Source organism: Chaetodon auriga, chromosome 4, assembly GCF_051107435.1.
Source record: "Chaetodon auriga isolate fChaAug3 chromosome 4, fChaAug3.hap1, whole genome shotgun sequence".
NCBI classification, from domain to species: Eukaryota; Metazoa; Chordata; class Actinopteri; order Chaetodontiformes; family Chaetodontidae; genus Chaetodon; species Chaetodon auriga.
The window spans coordinates 2472297-2488670 of record NC_135077.1 but is presented as its reverse complement, the minus strand read 5'-3'; the positions used below and the strand labels follow the sequence as shown (position 1 = coordinate 2488670).

At 45.5% G+C, this 16374-nt stretch overlaps 1 protein-coding gene across 2 annotated transcripts in view; it reads right to left on the bottom strand.

The window, feature by feature from the left end:
• The window catches only part of cntln (centlein, centrosomal protein), an 81602-nt gene that overhangs the window by 27257 nt on the left and 37971 nt on the right, over window positions 1-16374 (bottom strand). For both annotated transcript variants that reach the window (XM_076728811.1, XM_076728812.1), the window contains 6 exons: window positions 11125-11225; window positions 7863-7960; window positions 6376-6905; window positions 3461-3542; window positions 1718-1793; window positions 1113-1381 (listed from right to left, as the gene is read on the bottom strand). In XM_076728811.1, coding sequence (XP_076584926.1) covers window positions 1113-1381; window positions 1718-1793; window positions 3461-3542; window positions 6376-6905; window positions 7863-7960; window positions 11125-11225 — 1156 coding nt within the window. The remainder of the gene's footprint in view (window positions 1-1112; window positions 1382-1717; window positions 1794-3460; window positions 3543-6375; window positions 6906-7862; window positions 7961-11124; window positions 11226-16374) is intronic.

Genomic DNA, 16374 nt, shown 5'->3' with positions numbered 1-16374 from the left:
GAGGCTGTCCTAAGCCAATTACAAGCCGAGAGTTTTAGTTGGAGAGTTGGCCAGGACCTGCTGGAACAAGCCCAAAGTCCATCACCTCTTGCCCTTTCCAGAGAGGGCAACAAGACCTGGCTTTGGCCAGTCAGTCAGCTTCAACTTTCTCCAGTGGAGTGGCATTAATACTGCAGGAGGAAAGAGGAAACAAACAGGAAGACAACAAATCCCTCTCTGTCCACTCATTCACGCAGCGGTGTGTGTTTGTGTATGTGTGCGCGTATACATGTGCCTTTACTGCTGTGTCTGACTCTAAGGTCTCGTTGGGCCTCGGCAATCAGATGCCTGGGTGGGAGCACAAGGGCCACTTCCTAGGTAGCAACACCATGCGGGCTGCACTCTGACCTGTGTGTACAAGTCCAATACATTGCATCTGTACTGTTCTGCACAGTAGATATACAGACACATGCGCCTAATCAGGCATCCAGTGGGCCCTCACTGGCTGCTGCTATGTCTGAATTCCCCAAAAGAAGTCTCCTGCCTGTCGGATTAACGACTGTGTCTGTCTAGGTGTTGGTGTGTGTATGTGTGTTCGTATGTCGGTGTGTACAAGGAGGCCCTGACAGGAAAGATACTGTTTAGGGCAAAAGTGCTTGGTGATTTATTTATAGTCTATACCAAGTCTAAGAGTTTCCTTCCTGGAGGCAGATACTAAATAACTAAATGAGTGTGTGGCAGCAGACTCTATGAAAAGCAGTCACCTCGTGTATATGTGTGCACACAGGAGCACGTACTTGGAGAAATGCAACTGCTAGTGACACAGATTGTTGTGGAGATCTGGCCTGTTGAAACATTCAGTGGGATGAGACAACAGCAGAGTCGGAGAGAAAGCGAGGAGAGAGAGATTCTCCTCCTCTCCTCTGCTCCGTGGTGCTGACCTCCACAGGCGAGGGTAGGCCTGTCAGCCACACTTATTAAGCATGATAAGGGCAAAGGACCTGCTACTGCTGCACCCAGCAAATACAAAAGAACCACAAAAAGAAAGACAAAGGCAGAAAAATAAGAAACTTCCCAGCACTTACAACTGGCTTTCCCCTTTACTCATCTCCCTGTATTTTTCCCCGAGTTACCTGTGTGAGCTGCTTGTTGCTGCACAGTTTCTCGGTGAGGGAGGTGAGCTGCGCCGTGATCTTCTCGTTGGCCCTTCGCAGCTCTCTGGCTGAAAGCACAGCATCTTTCCTGGCACTTCGCAGTATGTCAATGTGACGCTGTAGGGACTCGATGCGCTGCTGCAGAGAAGAGGAGGAGCAGCGCTGGGTCTTCATTAGCATCCTCTTCCTCCTCCACCTCCTCTTCTCTCCCCTCGTCCCTCGCTCCCAGGGCTCGTGCTGTTCATCGTCTAACAGGAGGAAGTACACGCAGGCGCCTCAGAGTTGACAAGTGCACAGAACAAATCCCTATTTAGAAGCTACTGCTGGGAGTTAACAGGTGTATGTAAAAGTGTCTTTGTGTATGCACAAGTGAAAACTGGGATCATTAACATTTTCCATTTATAACCAATTCAGGAGTGTCGAGCTTGAAAAAAACAAACCAAAAAAACAAACCTTGTTAACTTCCTAAATACTTGTTTCCGATCGACAGCGTGTACATACGTCGAGCGTTCTTCCTGCTTCAGTTAACAGTCGATTAGCTTTCTGTAGTTTTGCATGGGGGTAAAGAGGAGAACGTTTGCTACCTTGGGCCAGATCGGCGGCTTGTTTCCTGTTAGACTCCGCTGCCTCTGCGTTTGACATGCGTGAACACCTGTAGGACTGAAGGCACAGAAAAGCCAGAGATGAAAAGCGGCTGTTAAACGCAACACAAGCAGTTGACATGTTGCGCTTCTTGAAACGCGGCTCATAATGACACCATGATCACAGGGAGTGCTCAGTTTAACGCGACAAGACAAATCACCGCGCGCTTTAATAATTCACCTGAGCGCGTTCAACCAACTTCAACTGGAACGCTCCTCAGCACGGATATCGCTCCTGACAGATGCTTGCAAATGCCGCCTTTGTTCAATCACTGTGTGAAAGCCTACAGTGTGACGTGTGCGCGTGAGTGTGCAGAGTCATTTGCACTCTTAAGTGTGTATGCCTGTGTGTATGTGCGACACCTCCCAGCTGCACCATCGTTTGTAGCGACATCAAAGACTCCCCCCACACCACCACCGCCCTCCTCCTGCTCTGCCTGTTTCCTTTGTATATGGGGTCAGGTAGGATTTGATCAGTGCCAGGTTTGATCACTCCGTACCTTGCAGAGAGGAGAGGGGAGACAAACCCTTTGGTTTGTGACATGGCACGCCGTGAGGGGCCAGGGCTGTCACGCCGATGAGCCCGGGAGGAGCTGATGGGCACGTTTAGCGGATCTGGAGCAGAGGAAACTAAAGGGGATCTGAGAGTAAGGGCCCTGACAGCTCCCTGGTTACATGTACAACAACAACCCTCTCCTCCTCTCCACCTTCCCGAGGAGAGAGAGAGAGAATATCCCTCTCTTCCCTCTCTTCATCTCTCTTCTTGACGGACATATCTCTCTGGGGTTTGGAGCTGCCATGTCCTGCCGTGAAGTGGTTTGATGTGGACAAGAGCAAGGGTCCAGACCTATTGATTTCATGGTGTGGAGAGGAGAGGGAAAAGGAGGAGCACCAGCAACCATACACAGGAAACCTTTGTGAACATAAGAGCAAAGGGAGTATCCAGTGAAAAGATGTGCAGCGAGGCCTGGACCTGATCACCTTACAGGAACACTCAGAATTATCCACATGTTGACTAATCACATCAACCTCGATGAAACACTACATACACAGAAGTCCGATTGTTGTTTTTACAATGTGACGCTCACACAGGTGTGCAAGAAGCCAGCTGTAAACTGGTGTAAAAAGACATGAATTAAAACTACCTGCATGATCTCACACAATACTTTGACCACTTCCACTGTCGCTTTAAATCTGTCCACATTTTACCAAACAGCACTCTCCTTAAATCACTGCATAAGGCACAATAAACAAACATGGACTTTGTTTTGCCAGTTAATCCTATCTGTTTGTATGGATATGGTAATGTAGCTGTCAATAACCGTTACATAATTCAAACTAAATTATATTCTGCATGCCTTTTTGTTTGGTAATCATGCATCAGGAAGATTTACTCAATATTTACACTGCACTCACACAGCTTACGCTTTAATGGCCGAGTGACCGTTTGGAATCAGTGTTTTAAGGGTTTAGAAATAGTTACTATGATCATCTTAAACCCCTGGAATAAAGGCAGAATTCAAACAAGCCTGAAAACATGTGCACACGATTCAAAGGCGGACTGCTCACATGAAGCTGAATAGAAACTGAAATGTCTGTGAAGGCATGCACACACACACCCCGTCTGACTGGAGATGTTTACTCGTTTTAATCCAAAAATAATTCCAGGATGAGCGGCAGACCAACCTTTCTGTTAGCATGCTGTCTGCGAGGCGCCGTCCCTGAGGGGACACTGTTGAGACTGTCCGAGTACTCTTCATCACTGTCACTGCAGAGAGAAGAGAGAGCGGTCAGTACAGGCCTGGAGTTGAACCCACAACCCTGAAAGCACCACCAGTGGACAAAAATCCAATTTACCTTTTATGGTTGATTTAGTTGACATCAAGTAAAAATATGTGCATTTCGCCCTCACCCCTCCCACCTCCGTCCAACAGAAAATCAATGTCCCATCCAATTTCTGAGCTGGGAAGTGTAAATGTGGGTGTAAATTAAGTGAAAAGCTGCAGTGTCTGGTGCTGATGGTGAATGCATCAACATGTATGAGAGCGGCTGTGGCCTTCATTAGCCCTCTGTGTGTGACAGACGTGTGTGAGAGGCACGGCTGAGCGGAGCCAAGCAAAGTTGCATCTGATGGACACACGGTAAGGGCTTCCTGAGACACACACACACACACACACACACACACACACACACACACACACACACACACACACACACACACACACACACACACAGGTTTATTGACAGTGACCTTTGACGTGAAGGTGGAAGCCAGTGACATTTACGCTGGCGGGTTTATTAAGGTGGGGCCTGGGAGAGGCAGCGGAGGTAAAGACCACAGAGAGAGGATCTAGCTGGAACATGACAGGGCTGGGGGCTAGTTAGGGTTAAACCTGGTCAGGATGGGGCACAGGGACTTGCTGAGGACCACTAATCACCACCACTAAGAACAGGGTTACATGCAGTTGATGGAAAATACTACTCACGTCATGCTGGTGAGACAGCTAAACTTTAAACTCACTGCTAAGATTCAAATTACTGAAGGGCGTTCCCATACAGGACACATGGGGTCACTGAACGGTGTGATGATGAGTGTTTTCCACCACCACCAAAACACCAAATGAGGGAATATCTTTCCTGCACTGCACGGTACTCTACACATCTTCAATTTAAGGTCCAGAGGATCTATGAGGAGGCAAACTGAACCTGCTCCCGTGGCCCAAAACCTCACTTCATGTTGGTTTCTCCTTGTGAATCCTTGTCAATTATTCGTCACCCGTCTATAATGTGGAGTTTTCTAGCAGTGATTAAGAGCATATGAAACATAGAAAAACAATCATAAACACACACACACACACGCATTACATATTCCTACTAACAGAACAATTCAACACAGTCAGAGCGGTATCCTCCGTGCCCCTCTGCTCTCATTCTGTCCTGCTCTCCAACAAAACTGCTGATCTGCTCAAAATGGTCAGCTGCCTCCAGCAGCTCAAAACTTGAGAGAGGGAGCCAGAGGGAGCGATAAAAAGGAGGGGAAAAAACAAAGACTTGTCAGTAGCCTTAACGAGTCTGACATCTTTATTTGGCACTACTTAGGCCAAACCTCCTTAGGCAGGAAAACTGTATTTCCGGGAGCGCCTACCAGACATATTGCTGAAGGAGACCACTGCGAGATAAGAGATGCAGAAGGCTTTACAGTAACAAATCAGTTGACAGGTGCTTAAATAAGACAACGTCTCAGTTTAGACCCCGTCTTCACAAATCCACTCAGATCCTCCTCTCAGGTAAAGCGTATATTAGACTGCTGCTTATTAGCCACATGGAGAGGCATTAGGAAAGCGGGGCATAGCTGCACCCAGTCCCTGTTAAACGGCCTCATGTGGATAGAGATGGGGTGGATTACAGCCTGATGAATTAATTGGTGAAGAGATGGCGAGTTGGTAGAAGTGAGCGAAAGAGAGCGGAGAGAGAGAGGCATACAGGGAGAGAAATAAGGGAAATAAATATCAGCAATAGCTCTGAGTGTTTGAAATCAAATCATTCCAACCATCACTCAACAAATGTTGGCTCAGTGGCTTTTTTGCATAAAACATACATGAAATAATTACTGTCGATGGTTCTTAATTTACAGGGTGTTAAACAGCTTGTAGACATCTGGTACTGAGCCGAGTAGGGTCATTCAAAATTTATCTAACTAAATTAAGGAGAGGAGAGGAAGAGAGGAGGGTGGGTGAGATGGAAAGGAAGCGTGTGTGTGTGTGTGTGTGTGTGTGTGTGTGTGTGTGTGTGTGTGTGTGTGTGTGTGTGTTGGAGGGGGTTACGGTGGGACAGGAGGAAATAAGAGAAGCACACACACATTTGTAAACTGACATGCCACTAGATAACCAACATGACTATACACAGGGTGGGGTTCAGTGCATGTACGGTAGTGTGTGTGTGTGTGTGTGTGTGTGTGTGTGTGTGTGTGTGTGTGTGTGTGTGTGTGTGTGTGTGCGTGTGTGTGTGTACGGGTGAAGGAGGTGGGCGGTGGGGGGGCTTGGTACTTGCAGGGGGATCCTTAGCGCTGTCAAGGGGGGGTTAGTGAATATGCAAAGGACCAGTAAATTAAATCAAACTGCCAAACTGTCAATTTCGGGGTAGCATGACTAGTGCATGAAAATGGCATCACTGGAAGGTATCAAGGCTGTGGCGGCCCCCTTATCCCTGGGCTTTTCTGGCATCGGTTCAACTTTGTGTGGAGAGGTGGCTAATTTTGCATGCAAATTTCAGTCAATAAGCTCCAAGCAAGGCGTCCCAGGATATTTCAAAGGATCTGACAGTAGTTTCCCCCTCCTCTCTCCTTCTCTCTATCATTCTTGCTCGCGTTCTTCTTTTGGCTCCTGAATACCAACTAGACAGACAATGAAATTCAATCACCCATTTGCTTACGCTTTGCATATGCACGTTGTCCCCTCGATGCTGCATGGCCCCCCCCTCCCACCACCACCACAATTCAGCCAGCCCACCCTCTCCACTCAAACCACCTAAAAATAATGAGGCAGACAGGCAGTGAGAATAAGTGCATCTGTGTGTGTGTGTGTGTGTGTGTGTATCATTACCTATCTACGCTCATGTCCTCCCACTCGTCCTTAGTGGGACTGGGGCTGCGGCCTTGCCAGCTGATGGCTTGATTGGGGCTGACTGTTCGGTGGCTGTGCTGGCGTAGCGGACCTCTGAGTCTGCTTGTTTTGAATTTGACCTTGCTGCTAATGTTGTTAGCAATCCCGCCTGCCCGCGCTGGTCCTGCTGCACGGTTCTTGTAGAAGTCCCTGGCTGCTCTGAGGATCCCAAGCTCCTGTCTCAGCTTCAGCAACTGATGATGAAGCTGGGTAGCGTCTTTCTGAGAGGCAGCCAGCCGGGCTTCTACAGCCGTGATCTCGCCGCGATGCCGCTCCCCCTGGGCGAGGGCCTGGGCCTGGGCTGCCTCTTCACGGACAGCTTCCTGGGTTCGCAGATGATCCAGAGAGGCTTTGAGTCTGCAGCAGTTGTGGGCCAAGTCTTCCTTGGCCTCGAGTAGCTGCTCTTTCTCTTCCCTCAGCCTCTCGGCCTCCTCCTCCAGGGACGCCATCCTCCGCTCCAGCTGTTCAATCTGATGGAATCAGAGAAATGGGGCCTCAGAGGTACAACATAGTCAGTTTTTTTCCCCTTGCATATCTGTTGTTTTTACCATAAAAACTTCTAAACACACTGCTGCTGCAATGCTGGTGAAAACAACAACATTCCCAGCCTGAGTTCACCCTGCTGTGGCTCTGCAGTGCGTGAGCTCAGTGAACACGAACATGAGAAAGGCCAGTTCCTGATTTGACCTGTGTGTGGTAGCATGCACACAGTGGTTTCCCTCTGGAGACTTTTTCTCCAGGGCGTATGTGCCAATGCATATATGCTGTGTGTGTATGGCTGAACCAGCGGGGGGGGCAGCGCCCCACTCCCCAGCCTGGCAAGGCTACGGACATCTGACTGGCACCCCCTTACCCTGATCACCCCTAACTAGGCAGCAACCAGGAGCACTTAGTCTATTTGTTAGATCTTTGGTGGAGACTGTTTAAGAGAACAGTGGATGCCTGCTGGGTTTGTGCCTCCAGGCGATTCTTCCCTTGTATTTGGCTCTCTCTCTGCCCGCTGGTGAAGCCTGGTACCTTTCAAACAAAATTAGATGGCGATCTCCACGCTTGATGATTCACTGCCATGAGGGCAGAAGGGGGGGGGGGGGGCAACGTATAAACTCATGCAAGCAGGGGTGTTAAAGACATGTGTGCATGAACATGTGCGACCCGCTCACAGCTCTGATGCAGGATTTATGTTTAATGATCTCTCTCCTCCACCTCTGCATTTATTACTGTGGTTATTTGTAGAACTTTATTTATCTGTGATAAAAACAAACTCCTTCCGAGCCGACACTTGACTTGGAAATGACTACATGACCAATTCTTCAGAGCGAGAACACTTTTGAAGCAGAATCAAACTGGCATTGTGTGTAGTTATGGCTCTTCTGGGCTTCTTTTATTGGCAATGACAAAGAACATTTAGTGATGGCGTAGTGCTGTACCTTTTTAAATGACTGCTCCATTCGCTCTGAAGAAACAGAAAGCTTTCTCGGAGTGCTGCTTTTGACCTGCCGCTCCTCCACCACTTTGTGAAGCAATTCTGCAAAGGGGAACAATGCTTGTTATTGTGACAGGATGTGTCAAACTCAAGCTGCTCAATCAATAGAATGATAATAGAGAGGGTACATTAAATCAATTAGCATTACTACGGTCTCATTTCCATCCAAAGGTCCAGTCTCTCTTCTTTCTTTTGTCAATCAAATCAGAAGGAACACAGAATCACTGATGCTGTTTTCAGAGGGACGGACGGCAAATTTTCACTGTTAAAACCCACCTCCCGTTTCTAAAATCTTAGCAAACAGCCTTTTTTCTTCCCGATTAACGGAAAGTTGTTTTATTTAGTAGTCCACACGGAAATAGGAAAACAGTGTTCAAAAGCACACACTGGTACATGCTATGTGCAACCTCTCTCTGGGGATCTTAAACAAACGAAGAGAAGTGCTTGAATCCCTTGTGAACACACAGCCCCAGGCTGCACTGCTTTGTAGTCCACTGTGTTTCCCCAACGGACGACTAATCTCCGCTGACTAACATGCTGCTTTATTCTGAGAACTTCAATAGTGGCCTTGGAAAATGTGATTTAGGCTTTATGATAACAACAGAATGCATGCAGGAGTCAAAGTACTTGGGGATTTGATGCACACATATTCATGTGCGCATACACAATGCAACAAGCCTCCGTGTCACTGCTCGACATACAGTATACACACACACACACACACACACACACACACACACACACACACACACACACACACACACACACACACACACACACACACACACACACACACACACACACACACACCTGCACGAGCGGCAGCGTCTTCTCTGCTCACCGAGATGCAAAGAACACAAAACAATATCAAACTTACGGCCTTTCATTCTCTCCTGTTAAACATTCATGGCAGGACGACCAAAATAATTTGTTCGACGAGGGCGGAGACATTAAATATTCAGGACCTTGACTTTTCAGGTCAGTTGATCTTTTGGAGAGCGAGCGGAAAAAGAGGCCGTGGAAGGAGAGAGTGAGTAGAGAGAGGGTTATGTTGTGAGGATCTGCTGCTCCCTCGCTTTGCATTTGACGCTGGGCCCAGGGAAGTTTGTTACTTTGAATTAGCCGACTCTTTTGTCTTCCCAGCGTGTCACATTCAATCAGACAGAGCACCAAATAGGACAGGAGGGCTGCTGGGTTCGTTGGATACATAACCAGGTTGGGAGACAATTATCCTGCTCCAGTGCTGGTGGCTTGGGAGTTGGCACCTCAGCACTACCTTGATAAGAAGACGTGGTGGCTCCCTAGTCACTCAGTGTTGGAGGAGGTCCTGGCACTGCGGCATATATTAACGTCCCTCCCACGTCTCCTCACGGGCTGCAGCACAAAGGCCCCGTTCCTTTCATCTGCTGCCTTTGGTTAGTGTGATCCTGGCGTGAGCGCTTCAACCCTCCATCCCTTTGTTCGGGTCACAGAGGTTCTTCAGGAGCAAGTGCTGTGACCACTTTTTCTTAATAATGTTGAGTTTAGTCGATGTTGACTGTCTGGTTGTTGTCCAGACGTAAATACTCTAAATATATATGTCAAAATGTTACAGCCTTAATTCAAGTAAATAATAATGAAAACTGGCATTTACTGCCTCACATGGTTTATGGTAAGATTATCTTCAACACAACTCATTTATTTATTATTTATATATTTTATTTATTTATTTATTTATTATTTATTTCTAACTATTTTTTTCCCAGCCTTTGTCTTTTTCTTTAATAACATATTGTGAAATTACATTTAAAGGTACAGTGTGAAATGAAATATAAATATTCATGAATATGTTTTGATTTGTGTATAATCGCTCATTTCGTTACCTTAGAATGAGCTTTTTAATATCTACACAGGGAGCAGGTCCTCTTCCGTGGAGTCCGTCATGCTGCACTGTGATGTTTCTACAGTAGCCCAGAACGGACAAACCAAACACTGGCTCCTTTGAGGTTTTATAGTGGCCACCAGTGCGTCGCAATCTGCAACCTCACCGCTAGCTGCCACTAAATCCTACACGCTGAACATTTAAGTGAGCTTTGTATTTATCAAGTGAGGAAAAAAAACGTTTACATCAGAACATAAAGTGCTTTTTGTCCTTTTCCCATCGAGCAGGTGTGCTCCTGTTCAGTGTGACACTGCTTATTGTGATAATATCCATAAAACTGTGATGGTACCATGTTCATCTAAATACCAGCTATCATCCTGCAACCTCACAGTGACCTCACATCATTTCATGCATGACTTTTTAAGACTGGCGTGGTACCGAGAGTGCATGTTTTATACAGAGAGAATACAACTTTAACATGAACGGTAACACATCACAGAGCACACAACACCATTGCGAGGCCACTCATACAGTGCTGCTCTGAAAGTGAAAAATGATTTGAACACTGAAGAGGAGAGAGCAGATACTCGAGCTCCTGGGTAACATTTATATTTAGTGATTATTTGTCTGACAAGATGTAAAACTAAGTGAGTCCTTCTGAAGGAGATCATTTCCTGGTATTCCTGACTAGACTGTCAATAGGAGAGGATCCACTATTTTAATTAGTGCATATCCTTTAAATCACATACTTGCATCTCCGCTCGACACCATCATTGGTTGTGAAGAAAATTAAAGTGATCTAGGACAGATTTGTTATTGAACTAGTTAATTAAAGGCAGCGGTTGTGGCGGTCAGCGTCTGACAAAAGCTCGCAGACTTGATTGAAAGCGATGTGCATTTTAACATTGGGAATGATGTATGCAGACAAGATGAACACTACTTGATCTCCCAATCAATTTGCAAGGAGTTGATCAAGTCTTAATTGAGTTGTCTTATTAATTCCACTGGGAGTTGTCTTATTAATTCTGCTCACTAACACACATGGCCAGAGGTGAGAGGATAGCTTAAAGGTGCTGTCATGTTAAACAGGCATACTTTTCCACCATTACAGGTGAGACGTCAGTGCTTTTTACTGCGGCAGCACTCTCGGGTAACATTGTAGAGAGCAATACTGTGAAATGAATGAAGAATAAATTCAATTTAAGCAAAATGATTCCAGATCAAAAAGAAAACAGGAAAAAAATGAATGGAAAAAGACAAAACTGATTTTAAAGAATCATTTCCATAAGGGAGTTTTTAAGTTCCCATAAAGCTCTTGTGACATAAAGGTAAAAAAAAGCATCACCTTGGTGTTCACTGGCGAGACACAGGTGGAGCTCCTTCACTGTGGCCCGGTCCATCGCAGCCTGGACTCGCAGCATGTCCAGCTCCTCCTCCACACCAGCTCTGCAGTCACACACACGGTAAACTTTTCCTCTTACGTCAAATCTATGGTTCCTCAAATATGAATGGAATAACAACAATAAGTGTGAAACCACGACCAACTCGAGCATTATACAGTATAATGAGTATCTTTTTAAATCTCCACAAATATCTCTCTCGATTCCACTGTGGACTCAATTATTGTAGAAACTTTTCATACAGCGTTTTAACTGGAATCTTACGCGCTGGCTTCCTCTTCCCAGCAGAAAAGACGACATGGTGAAAAAAATCAGCTAATTAAAATGCTTTTTAATTCATCTGGAAATCAAAGTGACAAGCAACATGAAACACCAAGGTGGGAAAGTACAGTGTGCAGCAGTGTGTGTGCGCGTGTGTGTAACAGACAGACTGGAAAGTGTGCACAATTACCTCTCTGCAATTAGCTTGATTCCTGCTAAAGGCTAATTATGTGGAGCCATGCTCAAGACGTTGCACTTTCAAGTTATTATTAGGACCCCAACTGAAGTCTACTGAGGATACACACAAGCCCACTGAGACAACCACACCTGAAACACACACCTCATTTCCCTCCCCTCTGCTCCACGGAGTCAAAGGGAAACACTGGAAACAAGCTGCTGCTACTGTAGTGGCATTCTTCCCTCAGTTAACCTCATTACAACAGCAGGTCTTCCTTCTGATTGACTTCTTACGGCACGCGGCGAGTGCAGCACGCGTGATACACTCCGAAGCGTTTGAGGGGTAACAGGGCATTTGTGGCTACGGTGAACCGTGATGAGCATAATGGCAATTAACTCAAACTAAACACCTGTTTCAACTAATCTAATTTTGCTAGATAAACCAAGAGATTTTTCCATACATATGCCAAGAAAATGACTTGGGAAAAGTTATCGCCATAGCGCAGGGAAAGAAAGTAATTAGCTTTTTAGCCCACACAGTCCAGCAGAGGCCTGGTCTAATGGCTGACCGCAGCTTAAATAAGTACACAAATGACTCTCCCCGGGGGGGGTGAGGAAGCAGATGGATATGTGTCGCTCCTCTATAGATTTTCCTCCATAAATGAACTCAAGTCGATGAGGCACCAGCGCTGCCTTATGTGTCCAGGATGTTAATGGGACAAATGGGCTGAAATATGCAGTATGTGGACGGAGGCTGTTCCATCTCATGTTTCTCTTTTATGCCTTTTCGGATGCTGATGGTATTGACGCTAAACCAAAGTTCATATGCAAAACACTCAATTTTGTTGAAGGATAAGCATACTTTCTTGGATGGAGACGGGATTAGATATCAGATGGAGTTCACCGGCCGGGGGCCTCCGGTTTCACATCAGAGCATCATGGAGATGGAAGACGACTGCGTCCTTATTCAGCAACACTCAGCTGATACAGTGCGTGCCGTAGATGGGGAATTAGAAGAGCTCGGGATGTTACCTGATTAACATTCGCCAAGGTAATTTGGTCAAAGTACGAATAAATGAACACATTTAAACATTGGTTTGTGGGCTCAGGTGTATGTTTGAAGTCACTGTTACGACATTTTCTTACATTTGCTTTAGTTTTGTGAAGTTACATGATGTGAATGGCTTCCTGTCAAAATTTGGGATTACAGAAACGCAACCACGCCTTTTCTCTTTTCCTTTCTTGCCGTTGCCTTCACTCTCCCCTCAGTCTCACTCCTCACACTTTGCTTCCTCGTGTGAGTAAATTATTCGATAAACAGACGCTTACTATTTTTAGCCTATTGGTGTCCGCGTGATGGGAACAGAGCATCTCTGAGAATTGGAAGCGATGTTTAGGCGGCGCTGAGCTAAATCTCAGCCTCAAGAAGATACGTTTTACATCTGCATCACATTATAGCCTCCACCTGAAAAAGATTTCCCGACTACATCCACAAACCTGAAATTCACCTGACGTGAAACCATGCCTTCCTGTCATACCCGACCTATCACAGCGCAGAAAGGCTTCTCTACAGCCTCTTCTCCTATAGAGCATTTCACATCAAAAATCAGGATGATAAATCAAATGAAGCTAGCCGGACAATTTTCAATTCCCTCTCAACTCGCCCGCTTTACCTAAGGTGGAATAACACTCAGCAGGCATGAAAGCAAATGAAGTTTCTTGGCAGAAACCAAACTAAAGGCAACAGACAGGTGTTATGTTTGGTAATGATGTGGTCTGCAATGCAAGTCTGTGTCTCACGTCGCTCTTTTGGCCCCGTTTTTGAAAACATTTTCTCTCTCGTGCAGCGCTAGAACTTCAGCCCTGAGCTATCCACTCCATGTCATTTGATCTCGTCTCTACCTGTGCTGCACCTAACACAGCTTAGAGCACAAACTGCCAGCCTCCATCCACAAGGGTGTACAACACAACATCATCTGCAGCCATTGTTGCTCTCACATGCCAGGCGCCTCTTGGTTTCTTGCTCGGCACATAAAAATACACAGGAAGAACAGGGAATTGGGTGAGAGAGCGAAAACACCTCTGGCATTTTTATCGCTGGGGAAAGAAACTTGTTTTTAGGGGGTGTGGTGGGGATTCCCCTATGGTTAAGCTTAGGCTAGAGGGCTGCTCATTCATGGGGGGAGTTTGGGTGGATAAGCCACTGCTGTCAGCAGAAATGCTAACTGGTGGAGTTTACATGGCTCAGTGCTGTACTCTACCAGCAGGCGATGCAGCGGCAGAGTCTCCAGCCACAGACCACTGACAGCTGAGGCAAATGGGGATTCATGCAATAACCACTGGTGGAAACAACTTAAGACGTCCACAGTATTCCCTGTTTAAGAGGCTTGTTGATGCCGTGAGGTACCCTAATACGCAATAAAAGAATATCATCATTTTTGTAGTCATTAAACAGGAAGAAGAAGACGTTTGTTTAAGTAAACAGCACCTCAGAAGTCCATGACTGTCTGAATATGAAGAGAAATACTGGAGGCACATTACAATCTCTACTGTACACTTCATCTCCGAAGTTTGGATTAACTGCGTTCTTTATGCTCTAATTTTATCTTATTATAAGACGACTGTAGCTAAAACTTAATGATGCACTGAAGCTCGCATCGCAATTAATAACTGAGTATAAACCAAGTTTTTTCTTTTTTTTTACAAAATAATTAATTGACCAAATATTAATGAAGGAAAAACCGTAGTTGTGTGATTTAAAAACATGCATAAAACATGATGTTTGTGTGTGCGTGTGTGTGTGTGTGTGGGCAAATGTGTCCCTCCTCTAACTAAGCCTTGGTCCGGGGGGCAAAAGACTCTCATTACTTCTAATACCTTTTAGCAAATCAAGATGAAACGAAAAGAAATAGAGAAATATGAGGAACATCAGGGTAAACTTTATTAAACGTAATTAGAGTCAACGTCGCTTACTGGGGAGGTTCACGTCCATAATGGTCACTCTCTGCGCGGGAGCTTCTACCAGTGCTGCAGTACAAATGATCTCAAAGGCTTTTTCCCCAGTAATCGCTGGCTAATTTATGCTTTGATGTCGTCTGAGTGTAGCATCTTCAGTCTGAGGGTGCGCTGCGTGTGTTTATTCTGTTTATTGGGCCTAAATAATCCCTGCCTCTTTTTAGCAACAGACCTTTAACAACAATTAACAAGCACGGACATGGAGTGCTGCAGACAGATGCATAATGAGGCAGAGATATGATCCCACAGCGAATCTTCAAGCCCACCCTGTCCGTGGTTGCTTGCCAGCCATTTACTACAACCAGAAGGAAATCTCAATCAAAAATCATCCTTGGTGTCGGCGAGTTTGTCTCTGCCTCTTGCCTGAGAAGCAGCTCGCTTCTGAGAGATATTTTAAACTGGTTAAATGTTGAGAAATGGGTCCTCATTTCAGATTCTGTCAGTGCATAATAAACACATAAAGGAGGGTTATTTCAGAGGGAAGGCGAGCTTCAGACAAAGTCAACTTGACTGCACCATTTTTAATCCACATTGATTTCTGGGTTTGCCACGGACACATTCAGTCCTGTCGACGGCTCTTTCAGTGACACAAAAGTAAAACTTATCCAGTACGAAATTTCATGTTGCGACGTGTCACAATTTCTTCTGTAAAGCTGCAGATTTCCTTATTCTAAACTACATACCACGCAGCACACGTTTCTCCGCCATCACGCTGGACATCAACAGCAGTTTCTCTCGCTCTGTAAACATTAACAGCCGACCTGCAGCTAACAATTAACGTTATGTGGTGAGTACAAGCAGCCAAACACTGCAGTGTAAGTATCAATACATCATACTGCTGCATGAAGAAAGAGATCTGACTTGCCACATTTCTCTACAGCATTCAGTAATATTCAATTTACAGTGATGTTGATGCGTCTGCGCCCTTCGTTAAAATTCAAAAGGATGCAGTGAACTCATTATTGATGTGTTCAGCGGATGCATCCAATTTTTTTCCCCGATTAATTAATCGTGTTATGAATCGGTTTCATTCGGCGTCCATCTGATGCACCAACCAGCAGTCCGCCTCATTCCCACTGGTTGGGAGCTGAGGTGACAGAATCTGTACAGTTTGTGCGGAAATACGTCTTTAAGGATTTTATTGATGCTGAATCGACAGAACCTGTGGACACATGACATCTTTCATCCTGTTCTTGTGTTGTGTTTCTGTGGACGTGTGAGGAAATGTTAATACTTCTTAAACAGAGTCTGCAGTAAAACTTCTGTTTAGTTCAAATACTGTATGTACATTTTTATCGACTGGTCACCGCCACAGAAACACCAGCTAACTGCTAGAATATGATGAGCTTGTCTGACTTTCATTGACTGCGGTTGCTTATCGGTTTGATGAAGTGCCCACGGTCTAATAATGTGTTTGTATTGACAGCTGATGGTAATTATCAGCTAATTGTGCTCAGTTTCAGTTTGTGCACAGTGGATGGTTTCCCTTTGTGTGCGTGTTTTTAAACTACTTTTTACCTAAACGTGATCTTCATGGTGTTATTAATGACTCTGGATGAAAGTTGAAAGCTCAGCACTCTCGTTGCCCCCCGTTTTTTTTTTTAGCGTGCCTTTTATAAATAACATTAAAATGTATTCACCCAGAAACAGCTCATATTTCCCAGGCTAACCTGACCTCCTCCTTCTGTCCTGTGTATCTACTGACAGGAAGAGACGAGTAGTCTCGCCTTGAGAAGTTTCTC